Raw genomic sequence first — 14,332 nt, 5'->3', positions numbered from 1 at the left:
GAAAATACTGAATAGTGACTCACTGAGTTGACACAGTCCATTCTGTGAACTGGTAAGGAAGCCTACAGAAATACAATCCTTAATCATGTACTTAATGACTATACCCAACAGAATGTGAAAACTGGGTTCAGGTTGTGTTATTTGCGAGTTTTTTAACACTTGAGTATGTAACCTTTATTTTCAAATAGGAACCTTCTATATACAATAACAGAGCTGGCAGATGTATTTAATTCAAACATGTAGGAACAATCCTCTCATCACCATTTTATGAAACATTTACCTCTTAAGGGTATCAGCTGTAGAGGAGAGAGATGGAGAGCACATACTTTCAAAATTACAGCTCCATGGCAGAAAACTATTCTTCCTAAACCCTCAGCTGTCTAAAAATCCAACTGACTCCAGCTTTCACGGTAAAAATTTAATGAACTAAGCTGAAAGCTTCTGTCAGGTCCACAGAAATAGATGTGCAAGTCCTATTATCAAAGGAAAAAGCAGCATCATTGAGAATTCTGAAAGGCTGCAGGCATCATTCGGTGCAGTGAGCCAGATCAGCTCAGTAAAACACTGGAACCAGTCAAATGCCATCCAAATCAACTGTTTACTATACTTCTCAATGTTGCCATCCACACTGAGAGTTCTTTTGATTAATTTGTCAAGTAAAGGATTTTTTACGTCAAAAAATAAATGCAGAAGTGATACCCAAAAGCAGAATTTATTCTTGGGTTCTGTAAATATTGGATGTTATTGCAATAAATTATAGTGTAAATGTAATATGAAAATATTCCAAATATTTAAATTACAAAAAATCCCACACTATTAAAAAATACTTAATAGACTGTTATATAACCACAGGCTAATTGTAGCCTTCTCAAAAAGCAGTCATTTTTGGAAGCAGTTTGCAGAGATGTAAGCGTTCATCCTTTTGTGTTTAAATGGAAATGGAAGGTACTCAGCTAAACCCATATGCAGTACTTTGAAAATATGTGGTTTGGCATTCTCTTAAGCATTTCTTATTACTTCTGTCATTTTTTAGAAAACTATAACTATTTCTGTACAGTACAAAATCCCTATTTCTAAAACGCAAACACTTAGATCTGTAACAAAAAGCAAGCAGGCAGAAAGGGATTTATTAAGATTACATATCCTTCATATTAACATCTGTTTTAGCACATACTGGAAGTAAAAAAACTTTTAATGTCCTGTTTGTGTTTGTTAATAGCCATCTTTGATTTCCCTGGATTACAGTAAAGAGTCCTTAAAATACAAGTAATCAATAAAATTTATGCCCACTGTCACAAGCATGAAACACAACATATTCCTGTCCTAAATTATTTAAACAGGACTGTTTAAAATTTATGACATTACCATGGGAAGAGGCACACAAAGGATGAGTCATATTTTTTAGAATTTTCATGTGTTATGCAGCAATGATTACTTGCAGAGTAGCTGACGAAATATTTGGAAAAGGAAAAAGTAATCTTTCCAAATCAAGTTACATAACTTTGATTTACATAAATGTAATCCATTCAGTAGTCCAAGCAGAAAAGTAATATTTAGGGCCCAAACACAAAAGCCTAGAGCTTTAGTTGTAATTCTTACTAGAAAAGCAAAACAGAACAGGGAAAATGAAGGAAGGAAGAGAAGAAATTCATCAATGTGAAGGTACGAGATGTTTACTGTGCTGCCTTTGCTGGCTCTGGATGTAAGAACACTGAATACAACTTAAATGGCATAGAAAGCCCAATGCAAATTAATAAGATGATTCCACGCAGGAAGCCTGAGATTAATGGTGCTTTAACAGAACCTACTTTATGTCAACCCTGCCTATTTTTGGTCCTGAGATGACCACTTATATAAGGAAACGCTAGAAGACATGGAGATGTGGCAGCTTTCCATCAGCAGACCGGCTCTACTTGCTATTCCCAAAGGAGAGCTTTGACCCTTGGTGTCACTGGAAAGCCTCTGCAGCACGTGCAGCTCTTCTTATCAACTGCCCCTGTGTGTATCTCGTTGGGCTGTGTGTGCCTATGAACATACGTGAATGGGCACCCTCATGAGAGAAGGAAATGTGGAAAAAATATTAAATTTACCTCTATGTCCTCTGAAAACAAGCTTTAGAGATGCCCACTAGATCTTCAGAGCTGAAGTATGTGAAACCCTCCAAGTATATTTAAGTTCTGCACTGCTGAAAAACATCTTTAGTGCCATCTCAAAGTTCACTTAGGAATTGTGTATTTTCAAAACTCAAGTACAGCAAATTAGCACATAGTTACATAACAAAAACTATTCTGAAAGGAATAGATTTTATCTAGCAGAAGTAATTATAACAAACAGCAAAGGCTAAATTCCGTAAACGAACTTAGTCCAGTCCTTTTCTGCACACACACTGTGCTGCATTCTGAATCACACAGCTACAACTCGTATTTTCTAGGCTATTGCCCGTCTTTTTGCATAAGAGCTTGACCATTATCTATCCAGAAAAACACTCCAACATCTGTCTGAAATCCTTACTGCTCCAAAAGAAGGCCATGTGTGCTTGAGATCCCTGTTGTCATCTGCCACCCTCTGGATCTAAACAACGTGGCTTCCTCACTGAGGCTGTCTGTCCCATTACTGGCAACACTACAGACGCATTTTCTTGCTTTCATTCAAGGTGCCACAGCTGAGAACTCCCTGATTCACTCTCAAGACTGCAAAGTGCTCAGGCTGGACAGAATTTCCTAAGAATCCGTTGTTATGGACTACATCCAAAGTGTAACAAACTTGTTCTGAAAATTACCACCTTCTGTGTTTGTTAATGACCTATAAATTAAGACAAACTTGAGTGAGGTTTTATCGAAATGGCCAAAGACCAGCTTGATGCCATGTTTCAAGTACTTTTTCAAAAGCACAAAGAAACTGGAATACTACAAAGGAAAGATGATAAAAATTCAATACATGCTAAACAGAGTATTCTCCTTGCAACTTGCTTCACAGGAAAAAGATGAGTCAACAAGCACATGCAGAGAACACAAACATTATAGCCTGAGAGGAGGTAACACAGCATAAAATAGCTTGGCCAAACTGACAGCTAATGCTACTAAGGTCATCTTGTCATGTACAACCTACTGCCAAAGCCTCCTTACAACACAAAGCAATGCAACTATTCCTTGGGTGAAACCTGTAGAGCTTACAAGTCAATTTTGTTTGGGGGTGGCTTACAGCACAGTCCAAAACAAATGTCATATTACAATAGAGAACAGGGCAATAGCAATAGTAACATACTGGTTTTAATCCTGTATCTGTTACCTACCACACATAAATGTTTTGACTTCACAAAATTACAGTATTGACAAGTGGCCTATGTAAAAATATGTAAAATTTATTAAACTGCTGCTGAGTTATGATAAACTACTTCACTCACATGACATACTCAGTGATTAATGAGAAATACAACTCGACACTACTGCAAGTTTTTATCTGATGCAATGCAGGACACAAGCAACACTGTAGCAACTAACCACAGATAGTCCAACATCCCTTCTCCCCATCCCCAAACTAGTAAACACTTTGTCCAATTGCTTCTGTTAAGTGAAAACTAAAAAATAAAATAAAATAAAAAATAAAACAAAAAATCAGTATTTATAGACTGGTTTACTTATTTCAAGCATGCACAAAGTTCCAAACTTTGAAAATGCATATTTTTTGAGAATGTATTAGCAATACAGACAAGGCTCTTACCACATACAAAGCAAGCAAACTGCGACCCACAGAACACTGTAAACAAAATGACTAAGCCTTAACCAAACTGGGTCCTGAAATTAACCAAATCTGAAGGGGCGATGTAAGCCAGTGGAATTATTTTTTCATGATATTTATATCAAGTGATGCTAACTATTGTGCCTAACTATAAAAGAAAATCAAGAGCCAAAAGGGAATGGCCCAGAAACAATGACTTCTTTTAAAAAAAAAAATAATTGCATATGTAAAATACAAAAAAATCAGTAGCATTTTCCAAGTCTGCAGTTTCATTAGAGTAAAAAGAAATCATAAATTATGTGGAGTAACTGCTGATTAAGTATTCACTTAAAATTATAATATATTCTTCTTGTGTGAGTAATAGAGAGTCAGACAAGGTGTTATACTGAAGAGATATTGGATGTATCAACAAACCATTCTGTGTAATCACTAGGATAAAACAATGTGAAAATCCCATAGCATGGAAGAAAGGCAGGGGCAGTGCGGAATGGCTGAGCTTTCCTTGGGTTCTCTGACCCTCTTCCACCTGCCCACATAAACAAATCAAATGCAAGGTTTTCAACTATTTTACCACTGGACAACTGTTGGTTTTACCAGGAAGAATTCACATTTTGTTAGTTAGCATTCAATGGAACTTCGGGAAACTGCATCTTTAGCATGGAGAAAACTTTACCCAGACAAACCAGATACCATTTAAGAGCAAGCACCACTACACACAGGTTGACACCAAGGCAAATACTTCTGGTTTTAGCAGAGATAAAACACAGAAACAGAGGTCACAGAATGATTGAAATTTATTTCTGTGTTATACAGACAGCTAACAGACATTATTTTAACTACTGTAAACAGCACCTTTTTTTTTTTTTACTCTAAGACACAGGGAGTAAGACTTCTCAAATGATTTAAGACCTGGATATTGAAAACTTACTTGTTAGGAATACACACTGAGAAGCAAAATTAAATGCATTTTAATGCTAAAAGTGTTCTTTTTAGAGGCTTCTTTTTATTTTCATAGGCCAAATGGAAAAGTAATCAACATCTTAGGAAAACAACATTTTATCATCTACTTGAGTAACCATTTTATTATTTTACCAAAGTTAAAATTGACATGGAAGCACCCTAAAGCACTTTAAAAAAAGACCAGAAATTTTAAAAGACAGCTTAGCCAGGCAGCCTGGATAGCACAATTTCTTGTTTCTTCCTCCCACTCAGAAACAATTATCATTTAATTACAAGGAATTTAATGGCTTTGACTATAGGAAATCCAATGAGCACAACTTTGTCCAAACAAGACAGTATGCAAGCTCAAGTTTACACATTTTCATTGTATGGGGGGAAAAATCCCAAGTCAGAAAATGTGTAGAAATACAAATGAAAGAAATAAATCTAAGCTAGTTAAGTGGAAAATGTTAGAAAACAGGGATATGACAAGTACAATTACTTCTCTCCCAGTCTTGGAGTATTCTCTCTTACCATTTTTACCTGATAAGAATGGTCATCTAAGGCAAGCATTCCACAGGAATCAAAAGCTTACAGGGGGAAGCAGGAACAAAAAAAAAAAAAGAAAAAAAAATAGGTAGCAGCAATGAAATTATAGACTGATTGTTGGCCAGTTACTTGGACAGATGAAATTACACAAGATGTTGTCACAATTATCACAAAGTTATCATAGGTACAGTTTTTTATTCTAATCTTAAACATAATCCATTAGATGTTTGGAATTAAGTTACTCCTACAGCCTGTTTATTGCAGTTATCTTAGTAGAAGGACATGAACATATGGCAGAAATTCGTCCTTGCCTAAAATTACTCTGCACATTATAAACATGCAGACAGGGAATGGCACTGCCAGATGTAGCAAAGGGAGTAAGAGGATAAGAATGAGGGTGAAGGAGGGAAGGGCTCCCTACCATCCCCTTCACACATGCTAGCACAGTATCGTTTGCTGGAACAGTAAAAATTCATAGCACTTCATGGTCCAGAAGGACCAGCCACAGCTGTGGTGCATGTACCCAACATTAGGAATACATGGAAAAAAAAGCAGGAACAAGCACGGAGAAGTGAGAAGTCTGACTCAGAAAGATAACCTGATACTGTAAAGCAGATGTGGAGTGAGAAAGACACGCAAACCCACCAACACAGAGGGGCACAATATATAGTCAGCACCACACTGCACTGAGAGAGCAATATAATGGCACTGAAGGAGGAAACACTTCTCTAGTGAAAGGAAATAATCATCTCACTAGTAAAGAAAAGAGCAAACTCCATGGGCACTCACTCAACAGATGTCTCTCCTTTTCCCAAGCTCCCCAAAAGTCAAAAGAAACAAAACTGAGAACACAGCAAAGGAAAAGCATGAGATCTCTGAACTAGAGGTGCTGCTTGCAGATAAAAGTTTTCCACTAACAAGTGGCACAAAGTCAGAATAACAAAACATAAAAGAGCATCAACTATAAGGGGACAGTGTATTTTATTTCTTTACTCATTTGCATTCTTCTCCTTCCAACATCAAGAACACAAGGGAGCCTGCTATACACAGAGTCCTATTTTTGCAACTACTTTGCCTGCCAGTTTAGAAAAAACTATAAGCTTTCCAAGACTGAAAATTCCTCTAGTTCTAGTCCTCAAAATAAAAACATGTTAGTAGAAACCCTGGGAATTACCTCTTCATCAAAATTACTTCTAGTATCAAAAGGAAACATCCTAAAGTCTCCACAGCATTTTGGTGGCCAGTGTTAAGAGTACCTATAATTCAAAATCACTGCAAGACAATGAGCCACACCGGAATTGTTTTCTGAACTATTAGAAACTTGTTCATTTGCATAATATATAAGAACGGAAACTAGAAATTAATTCCTTACCGCTGGAAACCAGAATTCTGACTTTCAACTGAAAGGATAAGATCATACATTTCCAAGTTACAAGACAAGGGCAGAAAATTTTGTGCTGTTTCCCATTTCTGAGAAGCAGAACAAATAAAACTGTATTTATTTATTAAAGCCAGCATTTTGATCCTTGTAAACTCAGGGAAGTGAGTACCTCCTTGAAGCGTTTCCAGCTACACAAAAACACATCAATGTCCTTGAACTAAGAAACACAGCAGAAAGCCAAGGATTGTACTGGAACAAAGGCCACTTACCCAGGCACCATCATTTTCAGTACACACAAAAACTCACAAAACACTTACAATACTCTCTTCTCGAGAAAACAACTGAAAAAGTATTGAGGAACTCCACATTGCCAACACCTGTTTTCACAGTTCTATTTTTCCTCAGTTTGTAAACAAAATACTTATTTCTTCTACTTTTCCTACCTGTTAAAGTTAACCTGGGCAGTGACAGTCAAGATTATTGTATCATAAAATTTACTACAATTCTTTAAGCTTCAGTGTCTCCTCAACTACACTTACATGCTTCCAGTCTTCAGTTTTCATTAAGTACCTACCCCTGTGGTACCTGATTTACTCAGAAGACCAACAAGGACGTGTGAGGCTTACCTCATTGAGAGTCTGCTGATGCAGACCAGTGCCCCACTGCATGCAGAGTAGAGAAAGAAGCAAAACTGCGAAACGGTGGTGACAGGAGTGAGGAAGAAATAGTCTCCTTCCTATTGCTTTTGTTCATTTTGTTCTTAGGGCCCTCTGAGACAGGAGGCACCAGAGGAATTACATTTCCTTTGTTCTCTCTTTTTCCTTGATACTGTCCTTCATTTCCTTTTCTTGCTGTAAAGGTTAGAGGAAGGGGAAAGCTTTGTTACAGGGAATAAGGAGCCCGAGGTCTAAGGCAGTTGTGGATCCATTCACAACAGGCAGGAGACTAAGAATTATGAGGAAATTAATCATCTAAGACTGATCTTTTCCACATATTTTTTTTCTAGTAACACACATTGATCATAACTAGAGAGGAAACAGCTGCTACCAGGACAGAAAGAAGAATCAATTTTGTTTTCATTTGGGGTTTTTTATTTGAAACTAATTGAAATATCGGAACAACAGCATCTATAAAAGAGACCCAGAATAACACAGTCTTCTGTTGATTTCAAGTCACATGTTACTTACATACAGAAACTATTTTATTTCAGTAGCTTATAGTCATAGTGATATTGATCAAAGGCACCTGCAACTGTCTTGGTTGTACATGCACTGCAGTAATTATGCATGCAAATGAGCAAAGTAGATATTTATGTGGTTGATCACCAGTATAATCACTATAACTGAATACACAATCATGGTAACTATACACACAAATTACATATGCATGCAGTTTTTAAAACCAAGTGTTGCATTCATTGTCTCTATTTTGATAACATCCTATGGAAACATTTCTCCACTGGAAACAATTAAAAAGTGTTAACAAAAAGATGTACATTTATTCAACTGTCTACTGAACATTAAAAAAATATAACAATCCAGTAATTTTGTTTTCCAAGCTGATATATCAGCAAAATGTCACTACTGTAATAAGATTTACCAACTTGAAAAGAATAAAACATTTAAACACAGACTCTTGTTTCTCCTTCTTATATGCATTTATTTACCTGCAACTTTATTAAGATACTAAAGGTGATTATTTGAAAAAATAATGCATATGACCAGAATTTTTAACAAGAGCTGACTTAAATTTCCATTAGCTCATCACAACTCTAGAGATAAGTGGAAATATTTTTAAAGTTTGGATTTTTATCAATCTAAACACTTACATGTGGATTTGATTATACTTTAGGCCAGAAGAGTTGGTGCATTCAAACCCACATGAGGTATTTTTCTAAGGTACTTAACATATGCTTTCATGTCTCAAGACACGATTTTGATCATCCATATTAACATAAGAAGCAATTTTTCATTTATTATTAAGTATTTCAAAGAATATGACAGAAGTAATAAAATATTTAGATACTGCTGTATTCTGGCAGATCACGGCGTAGTCGTATTGCCTTCAGTTTCTCTACTTTGATTTTTGTTCGCAACAGTTCTTCTTCCAGTTGCTGCTTTCTTTTCAAACCATCCCTTTTTTCTTGGACATAAAGACCAATTTTTCTTTGGTTTTCTAATATTATTTGATGCTCCTCTTTCAGCATTTGTAACATCTGTGGGTCATAACCACACATTGGTCTAAAGCGTTCTCCAACCTCAAGCCTAAAAAACTCATCTCTTCTTGGTACAGGGGAAGGAGACATCATCACTCTCATGTCAACTGAAGACACTGATGTTGAAGGAGACCTTTCCATAATATGCACCAGCTGGTGGTCTTCCTCTTGATCTAATTTCTCATTTTGCTGTGAGTCTATAATCAGAGAAGGAGGAGGTTTGACATCCTCTTCCGACTGCAAGTCCATCATGACTGTTGCAGGATGGTGATCCAACATTGCCTGTGGTGAACTGGTACCAGGAATTGTTTCTTTATCGATACTAGCACTAGAACACACAAAATCATATTTAAATAATCCATTAAAAACTATTTTAAAAGGCATAGCAGTAAGTAACCAAAGCTTTGTTTGAATACTACTCTGCTATCTATGCCTGGGACTTTGTTTCATTACCTGAACACCACTTGTGCCCCTCTGTCTTTCCACCACACAGTCCTTACTCAGATTTTATTGCTCTAAAGGCAGTACAGCCCACAGAGAGCTCATCTGACACTAAAGAAGCAAGAAGGGCTACTAGTGACAAATGAAAATATTTTTTAAAAAGCAGCACCAAGTCATGCAAGTAACAGAGGAAAAAGTTTATATTATATAAAATCTGATTTTAAAACAACATTAATTTAGACAGAGTGGACTATCACAGAAACATTTCCATCTCCCAATTTGTCTCCCCCTGTTTTAATGTGCTCTCTATGTTTCTGATTCATGCACACAAGTATTTGGGGTTTTTTCCATGTAAAATAATCACTAAATAAAATTACACAAAGAGCCTTGGGAAAAGAAACCAGAGCCTAAAAGACAACCCTTGCCAGCAGATTTGGGAATCAAGCTACTCCTTGCTCCTCGTGTTTGAACCGTTGATCTTAATATTTCCTCTGAAGCTTCAAGACACAGAAATGTTTCCATTAAGAACAGCCTATAGTTCTGTGCATTTCTTTTTCAAAGAACAACACCCACTTGACTCATCTGTCTTTGTGTAAACCCCTGAGTCAGCAGCATCTCAAATCATGATTTGACATTACACTGGCTTTGATGATAATAATGGTTCAAGCTGTTCCTGACACTTGTCTACCATCAGTTGTGTTTGAAACCCTACACTTCTGCACATCATTCCTTTATTCAGGTAATGCTTTTTTAAGCCAGATCAGCTTCTTGATCTATTACTGTACAGATCTACAAAGAATACTTGCAGCATGACTGGGAAGGCAGTATAGAGTTACATGGGAACACGAATATATTAACTTGGGATTGACAGCCAAGTCAGTGCACCCTCATGGCCAGGACTGGCTAAAACAGAAGCTGTAACTGGTGGTTGCAGACTAAAGACATTTCTGAACCTTTCAAAAACTGCTGCTAGCAGTTAAAGGCAGCAAGAGGATCCATGATTAACATAACATTCACAGATGCTCCCCAACCCTGGAGGACTTGAGTCACCATCTTAAATTTGGGGGTGAGCTGTGGAGTTTTCCTACACCTTAAAATGCCATCAGAGGCAAGGCACACACTGAGAAGCTGATTATTAAAACATGATCCTGGTTAGTAAGAGATGTAGGTTCAAATTCCCAGAAGCAAAGAAGAAATGTAATTTATACATCCTGTTCTCACATAAATGCACTAACTCCTTAACAAAAAGGTGGCATGATCATAACTTCTGGAAATCCCATGGTCTTCAAAACTCTTGGTTTAAAAGAAATAAGCAATCATAGTTGAAACTAATCAGAAATTAAATGCTTATTGCATTTAATTTCTAAAGGACCCTGACTTAGCTTGCCATCTATTAACATGAAAATGCATTTTCTATAATAAAAGCATGAGAGCTTCTCAGTACTCAGTTGCAAAAAGGCTCATCAGAGCAATGTATTTTCCAAAAATAAAGCCTGTCAACCACACAAACTATTTAAACTAAAGATTCTTTAAAAACCACTGTCCATCTGAAGCAGGCATTGAAAACTGACCTTTCATTAATCCCCTGAAGAAAAAAACCAAGATAATCTTAATTCTATTGACTGTTACCTGAGCTGCCTATAGAGTATCAATTATATCACCTTACTCTCTTCTACCTCATGCCACAAAGCTTCACGTTTTCCTATGCTTCTTTCTTATATTGTTTTAGTCCTCTCAGCATCGGAAGCATTATCCTGCACACAAATTTTCACTTGTTTTCCCCAGTGCTGAGTGTAATTCTGAGTTTCCCCCCTCTTCACAACCACAGCTTCTAATAAAGCTTCTCTCCTCCTTATTTTCTGGCTCCTGGCCAGCTTCTAGCCTGAGAAAAGTGGAAACAACCAGCAGGAGAAGCAGGTCATTCTGACAAAAGGAAATGGAGAGACAGCAGAAAGAGAAAGTAAGAGAGGTTAAATAGAAGAAAGAAAGGTAAGATTTTGTGTAGCATAGACTACAGCCTCCAAACAGTGAAAATAAATCCAGCTTTTAATAGTGTCATCAACACAGAACTAAAATAATTATCAGATCTTCAGGTAACTCTGATGAGGCTTGGTTTTTTTTTTTCTTAGTCAGCCTCTTAAGAGGAAAACAATTAGACAGCAAAGAGAAAGAAGGAATTGAGAAACAAAAGAGCTGCCTGTATGGTGGTTACTAATGTTGTTTCTGACAACTTGACTGAAAGAAAGACAAACAACAGTTACCACAATTGGGGCATGGTGTTTATAACCCTGCAGGCACCCATGATTCACCAGGTTTTGTTTAATCACAGCAAGGTAGAAATTGCTTAAAGGTGCGATTAAGAATTTGGGCTCGTTATAAGTCATATTTCCCTCCTCCAAAATCTAAGTCATATCCTGGTGAGTTAAAACCCAACACTGGGTTTATAAAATTAGGGTAAAATGCAACTCAGAGAGCTATCAAATAATTATGTATTTGGGCAGGGAAAAAATAATCTTTTAAATTATGTTCTTTTCCTTCAGCCCACAGTGTAGTGGTTGTTCCTAAGAACAACCATTTTGGGTAAGCAGTAATCAAGTCAGTGTTCCCAGACCCATAAAAAACTGCAAAAAATGTTTAAATTACAGGAGACAAACTATGGAGATCATTAGCTCTTAATCATTCACTAAAAGCGTCAGTGCTTTTTATAAGCCGATCTACAAACTAAAGTTCTCACACTATTTTTTTTCCCCCTCCTTACAAAAGTTGGTAGTCAAGACACTGCAACCTTTATTAGCGCAATTAAAAGCCTCATTTTGTTCCAGAGAATTCTTTGGAATGGTTCCTCCAGGGGCATTCACCAGGAGCAGCAGTCCAGTCCATTTGCTTTAGACTTCTTTACGCAAAGAACCCACAACAGAATATTTTTAGAGCATCTGGCTTGTTGGGATTTAGACAATTGTTACCATTCAGTTCAACCAGTGGCACCATGGATCCAATTCAGCGAGTGTGCGCATGCCAGCTTTTCTTAGAGTGTTACGCTGCTGCACTCACTATCAGTGTATCTGATTAAAATACGGAAAGTTCGCTTCCCATTAATCTGCTTGGGAAAATAAGAAAAATCAGAGCTTTCTCAAGGTTGCAGTGGAGTTATTTGACTTCACTCCCCCACTCCTCAGCTTAGTTTTTGTATCTGGAGGAACCAAAATTCGACCCAGGCATTTTTTGATCCCTCAAGGACCAATACAGAACCAGCAGAGTGTTGCAAGTCAGATACGAGGGGCATTAGCCAGCTGTGGGAGAAAGCCTGCACAGTGCCTGCCTGTATTATGTCTGGCTCAAATCTAGACAGTGTGTCTCACTTTACTGAGCAGTAAAAAAAAAGAAATCTTGCAAAAAGAAAAAAAAAGAAAACTTCTTGTGCTGTACCTCTCAGTTTCTTCTCTGTATTTAAACTACCTCACATACGACACAGAACTGCTTGGAGTTTAGACTGCAATTAGCTTTGCTCCAGCTTCAGGGAAGCACCGTCAATGCAAGAAAAGTATAATTTAAAAAAACATTTGCACTCACAAAGGCACTGCAGCGTGGAGAACCGTTTTTGGTTTTTTTTTCTTTAAAGGGTTGGGATTAGCTAAAACATATCATGCAAACACCAAAGTAAATGAGAGAAAAAAAAGGTGAATAATGTTCCTTAGCTCTGTGAACTAACTTTACTAAAAATCCTATATAAATTGGTAACAGTTCCATATGTTGCAAAATGACTGCAGTATTACCTTAAATGGAGGAGAATAGCCATCACTTTGCCAGTGTTTGAATAATCTGCCTATTAAAAGGTAGGGGAGGGGTAGAGGTTGGAGCTACTATTTCTCTTTGATTCTGTCTTAACCCTCACTTTCCAGAGTATGACAAAGACTCTGAAACAAGCTTTGAAAGAGCTGAAAAAATTAATGCAATGCTAAGTCAACATAAAGCTTCTCATAAAACAAAAGCAGTATTATTTTTGTCATTGTTTCCCATTTGGGAATTTTCTCTGATAAACACTTCCTTTAGGTGCCTGAGCACAAGCAAAAGCGTTACAAAGTAGATAGGAGGCGCCATAATTTTCATTCAGTAACAAAATAAAAAGAATTGTCTCACCTTTGAACACCGCTCCTGTCTCTTAAACACACATTGGAAATCTGTGGAATCATCTCCACAACTTTCTTGGTTGGCTCGGAAATGCTGCTTTTACAATCTGAGTGAGTCTCCTTTTGCTGCAATAGCTCCTGTTTGGCATATTCTTTGAGCCTCTTGTACAGCGTGCGCAGGCCCTGTGCAGTACGAGGAGGGCGATCTACTCCGATGGCATTGTAGTTATCAGCTATAATATCCCAGCATTTGTTTTTTTCCACTATTACAGAATGCTTATTGGTATGTTCCTCGAGAATTTTAACATATGGCTTCACGAGTTTTAGCAAATCGAGCTTTTCAGATAAGGTAAAATTAGAAGATCTGGCCTTCCCAACCATTGTTATCTTTGAATTAAGGAAGCCGTTCCTGGAGCCACCATGCAGTCCCTAGCTCTGCTCAGCTCTTTTTCACAAACAGAAAAAGATCAGGCTTAACTAGGCTAGTCTCATTTAGGCCCACGCCTACAAGGGAGGGTTTATTAAAATTCCTTCAGCTTAAGCTGACGCAGGTTCAGGAAATCTGCTTAAGCCAAGCCTGACCTACATAAGGCTTCAGACTGAAGAAGGCGAGAAGAAACAAGCAAAATACACTTTTGTATGAAGAGACCAGACATATGCAGGATTTAAAAACATAAAGGTTTAAAGATTAGCACATTACCCAGCTAAAAATTACCTAATTTAGCTGGAGTAACAAGCTCTGACACATCTCCCAGCTCCCTCACACAGTCTCAAACTGAAACCGTGCTGGAGATGATTTTACGTGTAACCAGGTCCCCCCCCCAAAAAGCAACAATTGCTTTGAGCGAGGCAGGGCGCGTTACGGGGAGCGGGAGGCGAGAGGCGGCGGCGCGTGTGGAGAGCCCCGGCAGAGCCCCCGGCGCCATTTGCATAGAGCTGGTC

General features: G+C 37.6%; 2 protein-coding genes across 3 annotated transcripts in view; both read right to left on the bottom strand.

Moving 5' to 3' along the window:
* Nucleotides 1-14,332, bottom strand: part of RAD54B (RAD54 homolog B) — a 63,335-nt gene that overhangs the window by 31,598 nt on the left and 17,405 nt on the right. The gene's annotated exons all lie outside the window — the stretch shown is intronic.
* FSBP (fibrinogen silencer binding protein) lies at nucleotides 5,267-13,845 on the bottom strand. Its single transcript, XM_063391239.1, has 2 exons — nucleotides 13,401-13,845; nucleotides 5,267-9,150 (listed from the first exon to the last, which is right to left on the bottom strand). Exons 1-2 carry the CDS (start codon nucleotides 13,769-13,771, stop codon nucleotides 8,625-8,627), a joined length of 897 nt encoding a protein of 298 aa, XP_063247309.1. The 5' UTR covers nucleotides 13,772-13,845; the 3' UTR covers nucleotides 5,267-8,624.

Source organism: Prinia subflava, chromosome 1, assembly GCF_021018805.1.
Source record: "Prinia subflava isolate CZ2003 ecotype Zambia chromosome 1, Cam_Psub_1.2, whole genome shotgun sequence".
In the NCBI taxonomy this organism is placed as follows: domain Eukaryota; kingdom Metazoa; phylum Chordata; class Aves; order Passeriformes; family Cisticolidae; genus Prinia; species Prinia subflava.
Note: the sequence above shows the minus strand (reverse complement) of the source record. Positions and strands in the feature narration are given on the sequence as shown.